The sequence below is a fragment of the Ambystoma mexicanum genome, chromosome 1q (genome assembly GCF_040938575.1).
Source record: "Ambystoma mexicanum isolate Mex_15411 chromosome 1q, UKY_AmexF1_1, whole genome shotgun sequence".
NCBI lineage: Eukaryota > Metazoa > Chordata > Amphibia > Caudata > Ambystomatidae > Ambystoma > Ambystoma mexicanum.
The window spans coordinates 695,504,043-695,521,835 of NC_090922.1; the positions used below are offsets into that span (position 1 = coordinate 695,504,043).

General features: G+C 42.8%; 1 protein-coding gene across 1 annotated transcript in view; it reads right to left on the bottom strand.

Moving 5' to 3' along the window:
• The window catches only part of LOC138558241 (E-selectin-like), a 405,907-nt gene that overhangs the window by 57,829 nt on the left and 330,285 nt on the right, over window positions 1-17,793 (bottom strand). The window contains exons 16-17 of the mRNA XM_069642666.1: window positions 17,129-17,314; window positions 14,894-15,019 (exon numbers count right to left, since the gene is read on the bottom strand). Of these exons, the coding sequence (XP_069498767.1) occupies window positions 14,894-15,019; window positions 17,129-17,314 (312 nt within the window). The remainder of the gene's footprint in view (window positions 1-14,893; window positions 15,020-17,128; window positions 17,315-17,793) is intronic.

The window sequence follows — 17,793 nt, forward strand, 5'->3', positions numbered from 1 at the left end:
CACATTTTTTTTAAAATGTATTGTGTGATAAGGTTGCCATTTACACCAGAAATGGTGTATATAGTAACAATAGAGGAGAGAGAGGAAAGCCCAGGAGCCCAGGATAGGGTGCCTTTACAAAAGATTGAGGGTCATTTGGGAGTGAGTAACCAGTTGATGTGCAGGCTATGTCAAGGAAACTGAGACCAAGAAAATGAGCTTTGGGATAAGCATGATTAGTATCCATAGTGTGGGCTTAGTGCCACAATATCTAAAATTATGTATATAACATATTTACATAGGAACATGTGAGTGAGAGTAATGACCAGAGTGGACTGGAGCTTGTTGGGGAGGGTACCCCTTCTCTGGATAGAAGGTGTCACTTCAGTGCCATCCTGAATTTTCAGAGGTGTTTACATTCAAAATAGATTCAAAATAGCATTCGGAGAAACAATCCATAAGAGCAATAAACTGTCCCTGGGGCATTTTCTTCTACCTCCCCTGCACCATCTGGTCTTCTGCTCTGTAAATCAATGTTAAAAAGTTTTAAAAGCGTTTTTGTGCCAAAGCTGTGTTGTTTTCCTAGTAATTTGTATTAAATAAATTGAGGACTACAACTCTCATATTTTTTGTATTTTTTGATTTTACTTGAATTTAATTGTATCTTTGACAGCTTTTACAAGAAGACCTGTTCATCATGGTTTTACAGTTGACAATGTTTTTGTTCCTCCACTGTCCATTCAGGTAGAATTTCATAACATTTTGTAATGTGGTTCCTGGCAAGTGGAAGCTGATGTGTTTCAGTCCTAATTCACTTAGGTTTCAGTTTTTCACCTGTTTCTTGTTTCAGACCAATGTTCTGGAGAATCAGGGCCGTAGCTATGACCAAGGATACGTTCTCGCCACTTATCATTCTGGGCCACCAAACTTCTTCATCATGATTATGAGCAGCCTGCAGGTGGTGTCCAAGATGCGTCGTTCTCGCTTTGGCTGTACCAGAGCACGACAGTAGCAAATGTCTAATTGTTTCTATCTGATCCGTGTTCTTGCAATAGCGGCAGGTATTCGAGGTCGATAGTCCCTGAATTGCCAAGATCTTTAGTTTTTAAAACATTCAGACAAGCTTTTAAAAAAGTGGACTGCAATGTTCTATCAGGGAATTCTGTCAAGTATTTCATCACTTGATTTACTTTTTGTGTATTTGGTGGAAGATTCCTCCTTTCACGCAGCTAAAATCTCACTCCTAGATGGCCACTGCTGTTTCAAAACTGCATGGCAATTGTCACCTTTTGATTGCTGCATTTTGCTGTATTTTGTCCTTTCGGGGTACCTTCAGTAATCTACATTGCGTCTCTTATCTTCATCCATTGGGTCAACCAACACTCCTGTACTAATTAGGGGAGAACCACTGTCCACCTGCCCTGGCAGTAGCTTGTTTGAGCCACACTTATCCCATGTCACATCGTCCTGCGTCACTGGGGAAAAAACTATGATCCAATTAACCAGTCGCTCTACTTGGGCATATGTTCTGTTCTTTTCCCATTGCTATTTCCTGGAAGCCTTAGGAACAATCCGCTTATCTTCTCCACCTAATTCCACAGTTCACATGGTAATATGCAGGAGGGTTGCTAGGTCTGGAAAAGATCCAAGGCTACGCTAAAGTCAGGACTGTCGGGACTCGGGGCTAGCTAGCCTTTTGGTTGAAGCCCCTGACCTTCTAACCGGGGCTACTATCAAAGGAGCCGGGCCTATAGCCCTCTCAGTCGCACCCCTAGCAATGCCTCTGGCAATATGACTGCCCCTTTCAGTCCACCACTTTGAACTCTCAGTGTTGTGAGAGAAGCACAGGTAATGCCATGTCTCCAGGTATGTTTCAGATAATTTCCCAAATGACAGTTGGTACCAGCCAGGTTTTGTGGGGCTCCTCACTCCCCATAACGTTTTATTTCATATCTCTAACGTTGTTCAATCTGTTCTTTCAAACTATGCATTTTGCAGAGAATTCGTCAATCCATTTGCAACCAAAGTGACCATGATCAATAGTTTTCTCAGTAGGTGCTACTATTGTAACTCTTTGTTGCTCAGGTTGAATAAACTCCTGATTACTAGACTCCAGTGTGTGCTGAATGCAGCAGCCCGGCTGCTAACGAGATTATAATGTAGTGATCATGTTTCCGCTTAAATTCTCTCCCTTTTACAAACAGATGGCATGCAAATCTCTCTGCCTTGTTTTCGAAACACTCCAGACCAGAATCCCACATTTCTAGCTTCTAAAATGGTTCCTCATCAGCCTTTTAGGTCGTTGAAATCCCGATCTGCCAATCGTCTGATCCCTCCACAGTTTCATTACTCAAGGCTTAGTGACCTGCTTTTTTGGTTCAAACTATTCAATTGGGATATTCCCTGCTCTCTCTCAGCCGTGTATACCTGATCTTCTTTCCTTCTGGACTCCCGTTAAAACCTGGCTTTTCCCTGACGTATTTTCCCTCCGGAAAGCCTTCTGAAACCCTGATCTCCTAGATTTGGAACCGTTACTCATAGCGCCAAAAAACTAACGTTGGGATAAATTGAGCTTTATAAATACAACAAATAGAAAATAGAAATAGGAATTGAAGGGGGGTTCTTAGGTGAATAACGGCTATGGGCTGTGAGGTTCTGCCAGAGCAGTGACAGCAGAAGGGGCATAGCCGATAGTCAGTGCTTAAAGTGGGCCGGGGCCTGCCGGGGCCGGGCCCGGCAGTCTCCAAAAAGTGGGACTGAGCCGGGGCCCTGCCGGGGCCCCGTCCTACCGCAACATTGGCAGGATGCATTATCCCGTCGCGGCCGCAGCCACGACGGGATGATGCGCCTGCAATGAAGTCAGGCAAGCTGACCGAAGTGGCAGCCAGCCACAGCGACGCTGTGACTGGCTGCCACTTCCGTCAGTCACAGTAACTGCATCTGGTGACCCCTCGCGCGAGAGGTCACCAGAGGCAGTTACTGTCCCTTTGTTTCCCCAGGTCGCCGAGGCGTCTTTAACACTCGGCGAACCTGGGGATTCCTCGACATACAATTTTGTCCGTAGTCAAAGCTTTATAAAAGATGGCTTGAATTGTGTACTTTCAAAGCCATCTTTTATAAACCTGAAATGTTAGAAAAGATGGCCTGAAAACTAGGCAAACCGTAGGGTATGCACACAAATATATATAAATGTTATATATTTGTGTGCGTACCTTACTATGGTTTGTGTACTATGCAAGTAAGGTAAACCATAGTAAGGTACGCACACAAATATATAACATTTATATATATTTGTGTGTATACCCTACGATTTGCGTACTTTTAGGCCACGCCCATCCCACAAGCCACGCCCCCAAACGAGGGCCCCCCCTCGATTTCTTACCCCACTTAAAGCCCTGCCGATAGTGGTGTCCCAAAGCTTCCCTTGCACTGCTTTGTGGAGCCAGCAGAGGCTGGGAAGGCTGATGTGGCACTGTCACAGAGTGTGGCGATGCCTGCTATAATCCTCCGTGGCCAGCAGAGGATGTGAATGCATACTCTGGTCCCGATGTCACCTATGGGCACATGCTCTTTTTTTGAGTCCTGCTCTGTGTAGGGGTGTCTATGTATGAGGCGCTTGCTCTTCAGAACAGGCTAGGCTTGGGAGGTGACCCAGCATGAGGCCACAATATTTTATAGCCCGGCTCGGACTGGCCTATAACCGAAAACGCAAAATTCTAACGTGGGGCAGTTTTTTGGGTCAAAGTGTGCCACTTTTTTGGCCAACGTGGGCCAGTTTGATGAGTCACGTTACTATGCGGCGAGTAGTTTTGACCATTGTTACTGAGTAGATATTATTTAAAATGCACAATTTGCATCACATTTTATCAAAGAAATCCCCTTTGGGTAGTACTCAGACAGTGTCACACAAGGAATAAATTGCCATTTGCAAATGCGTGACACTTTTTAGTTGGCGCCCGAGACCATTTCATGCCCCAGTTTTACCCTGGTTGTAGGCAGCGTTCAGCTAAAGATGAAGGAGCAAACACATTGGTTTTTATGAGTGCCTCTAAACTGTCAAATAAAAGGGGCGTTGTTGCATCCTGACGAGATCCACTAACAGACTAAGGTAGGGGAGGAGGAAGAAGATGTACACTGCAGCTCTTTGGCCTCCCACAAAGGCCCCGCACAAACACTCTAGCAATGTAGCTAATGGCAGGAGGTTGTGACCAGATCATCTACTATTTAATGAATTGCCAGCCTTTCAGCTCTACCACTGTTGGACTGCCAGCTACATCAGCCATCTTCACTCCACCTACTTCTATAAACCTCATGCTACACTAGAAGGAAAGACAGGACCTCAGCTTTCCGTAACATCACTAGAACGTTCCAGAACTCCCTGCCAAAGGAAATCCACATAACAGAGAATCACTTGACTTTGGGGAAAACGTGAAGTCCTGCCTTTTTAGACACCTTCATAGCTTTGGTATCATCCCGGCAATCTAACACTGAAGCACCTTACGGTAGCTCTGAACCACTAATCTCCCACAATAATATCTTCAAAGCCTATACTCAAAAGCACTCCACACAACTACACCACCCGCACACGGCATAATAAGGACTCCTCCCTCCCATTGGACTTCAAACAACACAAAACTAGACCTCTGCAAACAACTTACATACCATCCCCCAGCCAATGCATTATAGCACTCTGGGTTACGAGGCACCCCTTTGGAGGCAATGGTTCTGTGCCCAGGACAATTAACACTTAGCAACAGATCTAGATGCAGAGCTCAAGGTACCTATGGCCTGCAAGGATCAAGAATACACCAACGCTATCTGCCTCCCCTCTCATCCTTCTAATCTAACCCCTGCCCCTGCAGGAAGGTCTCACAATGACACACATGAGTCAGTAGTAAGGTTCTCAAACAGGTAGATTTGTTACAATGTATTTCAAAGATGGCAATTGGTCCAAACACCTAAAGGGACCCAAGGAATCTCTACAAATGCTTGGACATCTTGACTGAAATAGTGCCAGGATGGAGTGAACATAAAGGGTGCTTTTCTTCAGGCGTCTACAACTACCAGTGGTGTTGTTCTGAATCTTAAATTCAAACCCAATCTTACAAGCCATTGTCCCTCCAGGGACTACATGACCTTAAACACAATGTTCAAAGGATATGGCCAACAGAAAGGTACAAAACCTATACTTCACCAGTCCACAGCTGCCAAAATGGCTCTCTGTTGAAGCCCAAGTGTTCAATTCTTGACCAATGAAAATGTTCCAAAATCCTAATCTACAAACTCCATCTCTAATCTAATAGCACAAAGGAAAGAAGCATTGACTGGCAAGGTTCTTCTAGAGCCACTCATAATGCTTTCCCTATCATCTAGCAAACAGCAGCCGGGTCCCTGAGTTCCTAGACCTCTCTTCAGGCTTCACCTTTGCCTCTGGATCTACTGACTTGGGCTTTCGGCGGCTCTTAATGTGTCATTGGATGTATCTCCAACCTTTGGTTCTTCTCTGAACCGGACAGGTATCTTCCAGTCCTTTGTATTCAATATAGGTATTATTCCTCATACCTCAGAGACCATTGTTCAGACTCAGACCTCTTCATGGCCGGTGCTCTTAGGTCTCACCATGACCTGGGTTCTCAAGCATCGCCACCACCTGGGTCTCTCTGCATTCACTTAAGAGTTATAACCGCAACCTGGTTAGCAGCATTTACTTGTACAGGTCTCTTCCTGAACCTCTAGCAGGTTGCACAACCTTATCTCAGGTCTGGGTCATGAACGGTCTCTCCAACAGAATTACCACCTTGTACCAAGTGGGGTTCTCCTCCAGGACCTGGTGAGGCACACGGCCCCAAACCCCCACCCCCGATTCCTGGCCTGCTGGGGATCCTACTACAGCTGCTGCAATGACTTGACTTTCTCTTTCTCCTTTATAGTGGTTGAGTGTTTTTCCTCTGTTTCAATCATGAGGATTGGTTGTTCTCATTAGGGATGTGTCTCTTGTCTCATAATTGGCCTGCCTGGATGATTTCTCCTAATGAATCTTTGAAATGAATATTTACACATTGGTTAATCACTTGATTTCTCTCACTTGGTATTTGTGCTACTCGGCGTAGGTGCCATCTTGGAATCTCTGCCATAGTTTTCATCCTGTCCATGTTGTAGATGGCTTCGGGATACTGACATGCAGTACTCTGATTTGACAGCATTGGATGCAGTCACTTAGCCTCTTTAAACGAAGTCTCCGGTAACTTTAGGGCACTTTCCTGGGAAAACCTCTAACTCTGCATTGGTTTTGTTGAATGAGTGGCATTCTGTCATGTTTACTCTTGGTTTGGTTTATATTGGGGTCATTAACGTGTACTCTTGGGTTGGAGTTCTGCTTTTACACAATTCAGATTGTGAGATTTTGGAACCCCCTATTTTTGGACTCTTGAAAGCCCCTGATGATGATGGGATTGTGGATACCCTTCCTGGTGTAATACTGCACCTTGGTGGGGGTGGCAATTTAACCTCTGGAATTTCACTCATTCTATCATCTGGGCAGCACACCTGGTAGCGTCCGGACCAACAAAGTCGATATAGTAACATGGGGAGTTCAGTCGACTCATTACACCCTTCTCTTTCAGATCACTGCCAGATTGCCAGAGGACCATGCACATGACATCAGTCTGCACTATAAATCCTAGAAAAAATAGCAACATTACATGCTCTGCCTGGACAGGATGTCCAGCTTCAGTGAGGGTCTCCTCCTAGTGGTCACTAGCAAAAATGCACCAGTTTTCCATAGACAGCAAGCCACTGCATAACTCTTGTGACTGCCTGTTGGAAGGCCCCAAGGGAGGATCCAATGACAGCTCAGTGGGTACAGATCACATGCAAGGGTGGGTAAATCATACACCTTGGTAGGGGAACCAGAAGCTCCTCCATTAGACAGAAGTGAGAAGAGGGATGGACTGTTGGAGGGGTATCCATATGCCCAATCTAATGCCCAGTCAAAAGGACAGTACATCATTGAATTTTCGCTTTCAGAGGACAGTCTTTACCAACCAAGTGGTGCCCAGGCCTCATGTTACTCAATAGGAAAAAGACAAGGTTCTAAAATGGCCTTTTGGCAACATGTGAAAAATGTAAATCATGAAATCCAACTGGTTTTCTGATCCATGCTTTTGATTCTTGTGAAGATCTTGATTTACAGAACATGTTGGCCATTGCCAACTGCAAGGCCCAAATCTCTAAGTCTGTTTGTATTTGCAGCTGTGCTGTGCGTACGGCTGCCCGCCTACGTTTGGTTGCAGTGTGCTCCGCCCAGCCTTTCTGGCTGCCCTAGGTAACCACAGCAGCTAAGCGACAGGTTCTTACCCACTGCATCAAAGCAACAGATGTAGATTTTCCCAGCTCTCATTGCCATTGCCTCATGTCGCCGGAGCCAGTGCTCCCTATCTGTGCGACACAATCATGTGACCGATGTGGCTTCTAGCGGTGGTCCACTCTGTGTGCCTTCACTGAAGAATGGAAATGGAACCCAATGACTGAGTACAGGGTCCCGTCCTGCCACGGAGTACTTGTATAAAGTTGTATGTTCTGCTTAACTGCCATTCCTTCAAAGGGGTTGTAAATAAGCATAGGTTGCCTTATAGTTCCTTCATATAAACAGGATTTGAGCATTTGGTCTCACGTTGCCTGATGCATGAACACTATAGACCAATGTCACACTCTGCATGCAGCTGCCCTATGAGGTACCAGGCCTGTCCACATTGGGTTGTCCCTGAGGGTATCTGAATATCAGTGGAGACACTTCCAATCACAACATCAGACAGCAGGGATTCCGGAATGTTGGCCAAGGTTACAGCAGCTTGAACCTGCAGCTTCTGGTCCCCTCCCTGAAGATATTTCAAGATTGATAATGAATTCAAAAAAGAAAATTCATGAACCAGAAAACCATACTTCAAAGAAACAGAAACAACTGATGGAGATGGAAGATGAAAATCCCAGCAGTCAGGACATCTATAAACTTCTGAAGCAAGTGTCCCTGGATATGGTGGAAGTGAAGACTACCCTGGCAGAACTGAACTCTAAAGTGTGTCATCTGGATGGCAGAGTAGAGGAGCTAGAGAGAAAATCACATTCAATGACCTCGGAGATGGCAGGAAGCTACAGGGCCTATAACAATTTGAAGAAAGATCTTCATGATGAAAGAGACCGGAGATTGGAAATGGACTTTAAATTGAGGGAGAGAAATATCAGACTGGTTGGTGTAGAGGAGGACCCTGGTGTTGATAATCTGATTTCAGTGGTTACTGGGATCTTTACAGATTGCTTTGGTCTGCAGTCAATTAAGGAGGAAGATATAGATCATATCTATAGGATTGGTAAACAACCGGGGTCCAGACCTAGACACATAATGGTGGTTTTTGTTTTGGCCAGGAAGAAAGAAAGTCTGCTGCTTGCTGCTAGGTCTCAGGGATCTGCTAATTACAAAGGAAAATCTATTTTTGTGTTTCCGGATTACCCTAAAGAGGTCATGATGGCTAGGAAGAACTTTAAGGGTGTGAAAGACCTGGCAAAATCCCTGAAGGTAAAGTTCGTTTTGAATAAATATAATTCATTGACTTTGGTGTTGCCAGAGGGAGAGAGAATAACTTCTGACCCAAAGGAAGCTATGTCTTGGCTTGAGACACTTCGGGATAAATCTAGCAGAATTGCTGATTGATTTTCACATTGATACATTCATGGACCTCCCCCTCGTTTTCTCGTGTGATGTGTCTTTTTTTTTTAAACAATTTTTTTTTTTTTTTCATTGGATTTAATACAAGAAAATGGCGCCGGGTGTGGAATTCAGTTGCGGTTTGAATTCATCTGTGTTCGAGCCGTATTAAGGATCGATGTTGCGTGGCTTCAGTGAAGGAGGGAGTAAAGGACCTTAATTGCTGACGCGTGACGTGCAGCGTTGCTCTCCACTGCGCATCGCGTCACGTGTCAGTGTACAGCCGGTGAAGGGTGGCGCTGCGTGGGGCGTGAGCAGTGCATCCCGGTTCACTCTCCCTCCTCCCACGATGGTTGGAGTCGGCTGTCCTCGGCATGATGGTATGGAGATTGGAGTCGGCTTCTGCACTTTGAGGTATGTGCTGGTGGAGGTCCAGGGTTTTGCAGGCGCGGGAGGCGATTTCCGGAAGTGAAACAGCGAAGAGCGACGGCAATGTCATATGGGGTCATCCCACACACCTGGCCTCGCTGCTCCCTTCCCAAGACTCCTGTTTTTTTTTTTTAATGGCTTCCTCTGAGATCGAGAAGTGTAAACAAAACAAGGAGCTTGAGTTTGAAGTTCAAACAAAAAGATGGTACTCATTGAATAGCTGCCTGCCAAAGAACCCTAGCCAAGTCTACCATTATTTTTGCTGTTTTGGAACTCGTTTGGGCCTGAGGTGTCTAATGATGGTGCAATTCCATAGGGGGCCTTTCTCTGAGTCAGACCTTTTGTTCTGACATTGGCTATTCTGTTGTATTACACACCCCCCCACCACCCTAGCCAATTTACTTTGCACTCAGAAGTATAACCGTTATGTGAGCCTCAGCATCTAAGGGACATGATTTAGTGTGGTAGATTCCCCATATCAAAGGAGACACCTTACAGGAACAGTTTAATCTACCACGGACTAACTGCTAGAGACCCTGCTTTTCACAAACCCGTGCTGAGAACAAATAAATATATATATATATTTTTTTTGAATGACTATGTTTTTGAGGGAGATCAATGTGCGGTGGAGGCAAGGTGGTGCCATCACGCGCATACTGGTTTTGATTTAATGTTAAAAACATGTTTGAAGTCAGAGTCTACACAGCTGTCTCTACCATTTTACACGTGCTGAGAAGCGCATGCCGCTGGATGTTGGTCAAGGGAAGAAAGAAGGCAAGAGGAGCCCCTCTTTTTGTTTTCCCAATTGTTTCCATCATATTTTTAATAACAATGTACTATATCTGCGGATATGGGGCAAGAAGGCAGCATCTTGACTTTTTGTATTGATGGGATGTAGAGTCCTCATGATCTCATGCTGGTTTTTGGTTCTATGGTGCAGCCCCGTGTTGTAGTCACACCACACTCTTTTTGAGGTCTGATTGGATATGTCGAAGACATTTTATTTAGATACTATGACGGGTGGCATACTATGTGCGCTGGAGCGGTTGGATGGCTGTTTCACATGATTCAATTCAAATCGCCAATGCTTGTGACATCACAGCTGGATTTGCACCATGGTTGCCTGATATATATGTTATTGCATTGATATTTGCTTAATTATTTTACTATGTTGCTGTTTTTTTTGTTTTTCTTTCTTTTTACTTGGAGGGGGTAGGCTTTCCTCACGGATCAGTGATCTTGTGTTAGGAGGCCTGATGGGTGTATTTAGTTTCAGATTTATTTGTTGTTACATTCCTTTTCACCTGTTGCTTCAATGATTGGGATGTTTTTGAAGTGGTACAAGTGACTCAGGTTATGTTGTGCTGTTAGGTTACTTGTAGCCTGTATGGGCTGTTTTAAAATTTGGTGTTTTCTGGTTGGGGATATATGTATGTGATTGGGAGGGGTATCGGGGGAGGCTTGGGGTTTGTTAGTTCTTGTTGACGTTGGATTCATACTTCTGCAGGTGGGGGTGGGGAGGGGTTTTTGAGTTTTACAAGTACAGAATTTTTTATTTGGTTTTTTGTTGTCTTTTTCTTTCCCTTATAATGCCATCTGAGAGGGGTGACCAATTGTCTGTTTCCTTATGGAATATAAATGGTCTAAACAATCCACTCAAGAGGCAGACTATTTTAAATTGTTTGAAGGATATGGACAGTGATGTTTATTTTCTTCAAGAGACCCATTTATTGCTGGATGAAGTTAATATATTACGCAAAGGGTGGATTGGGGAACTTTTTGTCTCATGCTATTCGTCCAGGAGTAGAGGAGTCGCTATTCTGATTCGGAAGAGCTCACCAATTAAGGTTTTAAATTCTTGCTCTGATAAGGAGGGCAGGGTGATTGCACTCTTGGTGGAAATTCAGGGTGTTCAAACAATTCTTTGCAATGTTTACGCTCCCTCGGTGGATGATGGTTCATTCTTTGGAAAAGTAGCTCAAATTTTACAGGATTTTGCTTGCCGGAATATTATTCTGGGGGGTGATTTTAATTTGGTTATTGATAATATCAAGGACCATAGTGGATCCAATGTTGCATGCAGGCGGGATCTGACATTTTGTTCTTTTAATTCATTTGTTTCTGAATTTGTCTTGGAAGACTGTTGGAGATTGCTTCATGCTGATTTGAGAGAATGCACGTTTTATTCTAACTCTCATGGCTCACATTCTCGCATAGATATGTTTCTCACGGCTGGTTCAGCAACCTTGAATCTGGCAAGCTGTGAGATTGGCTGTCACTGACCATGCACCTGTGTTTATGAGTATGGGTTTGCAGTTTGATACTTCCAGATCTTTTTGTTGGAGAATGAACACCTCAATTCTTCAGGATGAAAAGATAGTGGAAAAAATCAAGTCTGAGGCTGATCATTTTGTTGTAGAAAATAGGACAGGAGGAATTGCTGTTGGGACAGTCTGGGAGGCATTTAAATGTACGATGCGGGGATTGATCCTGGGTTTGTCCAGTAGCAAGAGGAAATGTATAGAGAGGGAAAGTTTGGATTTGGAACAAAATATTAAGCAGCTTTCAATGGATTTGATAAATGACTCAGTTAATCTGGAGAAAAGGAGAAAACTTAGGGAACTGCAGAGGAAGCTGAATGAGACTTGGAAAGCTAGATCTGAAAAGGATTTGTTTAGATTAAAATGTTCTTATTTTGATTATGGTGAAAAGTGTGATCGCTGGCTTGCCCATAGATTAAGACAACAGCAATCAGAACGATCTATCACTTCTATCAATAGAGAGAATGGTCAGGTGACTTGTGACCAGAAATTGATTAATGAGACTTTTAAGGAGTATTATATGAAACTCTACCAACGTGAGTTGGGTGTCAATGGATTGAATGGTTCCTTTTTTGATGGATTGGAGATACCTAGAGTGAATGATTTGGAGAATGCAATGCTGAGTGAGGCTTTTACTGTGGATGAATTGAAAACTGCGATTGGGAAGTTGAATTCGGGCAAGTCTCTGGGTCCGGATGGTCTGCCTGCTGAATTTTATAAAATCTTACCTGATTCAGTGGTAGAACGTATGCGGGATATGTTCGTAGAATCCAGGGTGGGAGGTTTGCTTCCTGCTTCTACTGGTCAGGCCATTATATCAGTTTTTCTAAAAAAGGGTAAAGATGGTTGTTTGACTTCGAATTACCGTCCGATCAGTTTGATTAATACTGATAATAAGATCCTTGCAAAACTATTGGCCCTTCGTTTGCAGAATCTTCTTGTGAAGTTAGTGCACACTGATCAGTCAGGCTTTGTTCATGGCCGGAGGACATCTAGCAATATTAGGAACTTATTGTTGTTGATGACACATGCTCAGGATATGGATGATGATGTTGCGGTGCTTTCCTTGGACGCGGAGAAAGCGTTTGATCGTGTTGATTGGGACTATCTTTTTTCAGTATTGCGTGCCATGAATTTGGGAGAGGAATATATTTCTTGGATTGCCTTGCTTTATGCTAATCTGACTGCCGCTGTCAGAACTAATGGGCAATTGTCAGATACTTTTGTGCTACGGAGGGGTACGAGACAGGGATGCCCTTTATCCCCCCTGATATTTGTTTTGGCCATGGAACCATTGGTGATTGCCTTAAGGAGTGACATGGGGATACAGGGTCTGAGTTTTCATGGTGCTGACCAAAAGTTGTGGTTTTATGCGGATGACCTACTTTTGTTGTTACGGAATTTAACGGTGTCCCTTCCGGCCTTGCTGAATGTTTTGGATAGATTTCATGCAGTGTCTGGATTTAAGGTTAACTGGTCTAAATCTGAGGTGTTGCCAATTTCAGGATATTGTGACAAGAACTTGATTACTGGGATAGGGTTTCAATGGTGTGAAAGGAAACTAAAGTACCTGGGTATATGGCTAACCCCACTGGTGGATGAGATGGTTGTGGTAAACATGAACAAGGTTTGTACTGATTTAAAAATGAGCATCTTGAGATGGTCTTTGTTCATTTGTCCCTATGGGGCAAGGTGAACGCTATCAAAATGAATGCAGCCCCAAAGATTAATTATGTTCTAGGTATGCTTCCGATGAAAATTGGTCAACATTACTGGAAAAAAATGGATGGTTTGTTACAGTCATTCCTGTGGGATAATAAGCCGCCTAGGCTTAAATTGTGGAAACTTCAGTTGCCAGTAGAAAAAGGTGGTCTAGGAGTACCGAACTTCAGGGCATATCATTTAGCCTTTTCAAGTCATTTTATTGTGCCTTTTTTGATGGATTTGCCTGATCAATGGGTAATTGCAGAGGCTAGTATGTTGGGTCCGCTCCCTCCAAGGGCAATTCTCACAGCGACAAACAAGTCATGTAATAAATCACCTTTGACGGTTTTTCTGAGAGAGACGTGGAGACAGGTTCATGAATTGTTAGGCTCGGTTGCTTCAAGGACCATTCACTCATCCATTTGGTTGAATCCATTGATTGCTATCGGGGGCAGGTCTTTATTTTGGCCGGATTGGTTTCTAGGCGGAGTGCTCTGGATTGATGATGTTCTGGTGGATGGAGGGTGGATTGGGGAATGTGAGTTACGAGCAAAGTTTCACATTGATAATTTCAGAACTGAAGACTTCAGGAAATTGAAAAGATGTATCGGTGATGTGGCGGAGCTAGGAAGTTCAATGGTGAATCTCTATCTTATGGAACGGGAGCCAGGTGGTTGTTCCATTGCTAGCAGGATATATAATTGTATTGTGTCTGCTTATAAGGAAAATTCTGATTTGAGAGATGAATGGGGCAGGAGGTTGGGGTGTGAGATTTCGTCTGAGATGTGGCTGGATATGTGTGCGAATGTTAAACTCTGTGCAATTGATTTGGTGGAACGGTCAAGACAGATAAAGATCCTCAATAGAGTGTTTTGGAGCCCGGAGCGAATGTTTAAGAGGGGGCTGTTGGACTCGGATGAATGCTGGTGTTGTGGGAATGGACAGGGAAGTCTGGAACATCTGTTGTGGGAATGTGTGCGGGTACGGGGATTTTGGCACAAGGTTTGTGGTGCCTGTCTGCGTGTTTTGGATTTGGATGTTGAATTGGATTTTATGACAATGATTTTGGGAGGTGGAGAATTGCTGGATGATCTCTCTGTGTCACGGAAAATGTTTTTACTCCGTGGAGCTTGTCTGGGCAAAAAGTTGGTCCTCAGGGGCTGGAAGTCACGGAATGCGCCTTCTCTTGATGATTGGGTTGAGGGGATGTCTGCCCTTGCATCCATGGAAAGGGTGGTTTACAAGCGGCAAGGGAAGTTGAGGTTGTACGGAAAGGTGTGGGATGACTTTCTATGAGTATTTACTGATTTATTGCAAGTTAATTATATATAATATTCTGTTATTCTGTGTATTCTTGCTGAGTATTTTTGTTATGATTGTTTGATTGATTATATATGTGTAAACCTTATAAATAAACAAATTAAAAAACATCAGACACCAGCTCAGGGATCGTGTGCAAATTCCCCTGAAGTCAAAATTGCACACACTCTCCTTCCCAACAGAAGTCAGGACTCCTCATTAACCCCCTGCGAGTGTCTAGAGGTATTTCCTTGGTGCAAGCACCCATTGCAACGGTAGTAATGTATTTGTTTCCAGTCATGAATGTTCATTTCATGGTTTAGCGCCTTAAAGCTGCCTTTGGCGAGCCTTTCATGGTATTGCAAGATATAAAATCACAATTAATCAGATCATCTTCTCGCCATTACTTTTCCTCACCCCACTTATACCCAATGATAAGTACATGACTATAAAAGCGTACCTTTTTTTCGTATCAGTCCTACAAGCCATATTGAAAACATGAGGCCAGTCAAAGCACAAACAGAGGACCCGGCAAGAATGAAAGCTGCATTGTAGTATTCTTGTTTGGAGTAGTGGTCATTGGCACCTGAAATAATAAACAAAAGATTAAAGCTACCTTGGCATCCTTATCCTCCCCCCCGCACCTGCACCCCGGCTTGTATACTGTGCTTGAGAAGGAGTTTGGGAATATTGAAGACTTAAGTCCTAAGCACTCGTTAATTCCTGGAATAATTTATGCAGGTCCAGCACCAGTGGAAGTTCAATCTTAACACATGTGCGTAACAACCCAGCATACTTCCCTTCTTTCATTATCCCACATTGAAAACTAGGTAACAGATTATTTTTTGACCCCCATACATTGGAACATTGTAAATGACAAGAACCGTTTGAGGTCATACGTTAATATGTAAAACGTCACCAAACATATTTAAACCAATTGCACTAATCTAAAAGGAAGCCTAACACATATGGATAACATACTAATGATTTGCGTTTGATGAATAGGTATTAGATGTATACTGATGCGCGTGCATTAATTAAAATGTGTATCATGGAAATTTACACAAAATGGCGTCCACAATCAAACACTGCGGCACACCAATGCTGAGGACGGCGGGGTTGTAACTACACCGCAACAATATATCTCATCATTTCTTTTTTTGGTGGAGGGGATTCTGAATTATCCCCCATACACTTTTACAGAGTGACACCTAAAGGGACATCTGAAGAAACAATACTTAATAATGAGTTAGAGAGAATACAATTTGAGATGACTCGTTTCATGCAACCTCAAAAGGTTCTGCTACATTATCTAAGACAAACTATGCTTATGTTCAAGTATTATAAATTATTCAGATTATCCTTTCATATATTTTTATACACTTGAACCTGAAAATGCTATGTGAAATTAAGTCTAATTAGACAAATTAGACCACACTGATTGAACAATCAGACTAAACAAATCTTGAATTGGAAAAATAAGGAAGAGTATTGCCAAGGAAGAGCATCACTTATAGCAGGTTGAGCCAATCTTAGCTTATACAGACACCAATGAACATCATTCTAGTTTGAATAGCTCTACGTATTCGTTCTATTTTTCAGTGCGTCAAATAATCATAAATAATCAGGAGATCGACTGACTAGATCGCGATTGGATGTCACACTTGAAATTCTTTTTTGAATATTTGCACAAAATATGTTTTGGTATGGAGTAACATACAATTGGTATATTTATATGCTCACTGGATGTCCAATGTCTGCATGGTGACAAATGAATATTATGTCATGTATATTCTTGTGTGTCCCCTTTTTGCCACTTTCCTCTTTCTTTCTCCTCTACATTTTTCTCCCATATTGTTGTGTTTGACTACCTACTAATATTAAGACTTCACACTGTAATAGGGCTTCTCTATTCATTTTGAATGTAAAAAGAATTCAAAAATGTATCTGTTTGAACCTCAAATTTGCCCTTAGCTAGCCTTGAAAAGGAGCACACGTGGTCAAAACACGCGTTGTCTAAGGATGTAACGTCTAAGGCAATAATATACAAAAAATTAAGGAGAACAAACTTAGAATGGATTAATATTGGTTCATAATATCATGTAGATTACTAATCTGAAGGGTATGTTAATAATTTGCTGAACAATACAATACATTTTTTACTACTAATTTAAAACAATCCATGTCTTTTCAAAGCTCAAATAATATACATACCTATTATTAGTACTATTAAAATACAATATCTTCCACGTAGCGACACAGGGTGTAAACATACGTACTTTGTCACTACTAGTGCGGTTAAGGGCATAACCTCTTACACCAGTGTACATGCAGCAATTTATAATGCTGTACCTATTATCTTTGAATTTGGCGCAGTCTACCCTGTTTGACTTTGCCCACATCTTTCTAACTATTGATTTATTCTTGAAATGAACCTGACAATGAGTATAGAATTTTTATAGAAATAGTTTAGTATGATTCACTATGTATTTGAGGACTGAGTACAGCAGAAAAGGAAATTTGGCAAACAAAGTGGATTAAATATACATCCATGCAGTTCTATGTAGCACAACATAAAACTAGCCAGAAGGCAAGACGCTATGCATGCAATTCCAAAGAAAGGTGATGAATCAAGATGTGATTCCATCAGACTGAGCCTGAGACATGTGTGTGTTGGAGTATAGAAGGCACCCACCTGAACACTGTGGTGTCCCTATTGTCCACTCTCCCGTGGCCTGACATTCTGTTTCGTTGGAAGAGGGTGGCAACGATCCCTGGTGACAAGTAAACTGGCAAACAGAGCCAAAGCGGAAATGTCCCATTGAATGGATGCATTGTATGGAGCCTCCAGCAGGTGCTGTCAATGGTTTGCACTGGATTGCTGTAAGAAAAACAAGCATTCATTAAGTTAATCGTTTTGATTTTCGTGTACTGAAATTGTTGTCCGCGTTGAACAAGCAGTTCGGGATGGACTGCCCCTTTTGAAGTGGGTCCCAATCCTGATTTACACATGTACTTTTCCCTTTTGCAATGGTTTGGTAGACTAAGAACGATGGTCTGGAGGGTTGCCCAGAGCAATGCCACAGGTTAAGATTAAAAAGCTGCCAACCCTTTTGAAAGCAAAAGTGGCTTCAAGAATGTGGAATTATGTGTATGATTTAGTATATTGTCAGATATTATTGGGCTATGTTCACATGTTTACATAATATGGCACTTATTGCCATCAAATATTGGCAATATGTTATGCAAGATAACATGGTATTGTCATCATATTGCCATATTATTACACTCCCTGCAAGATACCAAAGATCCTATGTCCAGGTACTCACGCTAAATGACATAATTTGCTATCCAATGCTC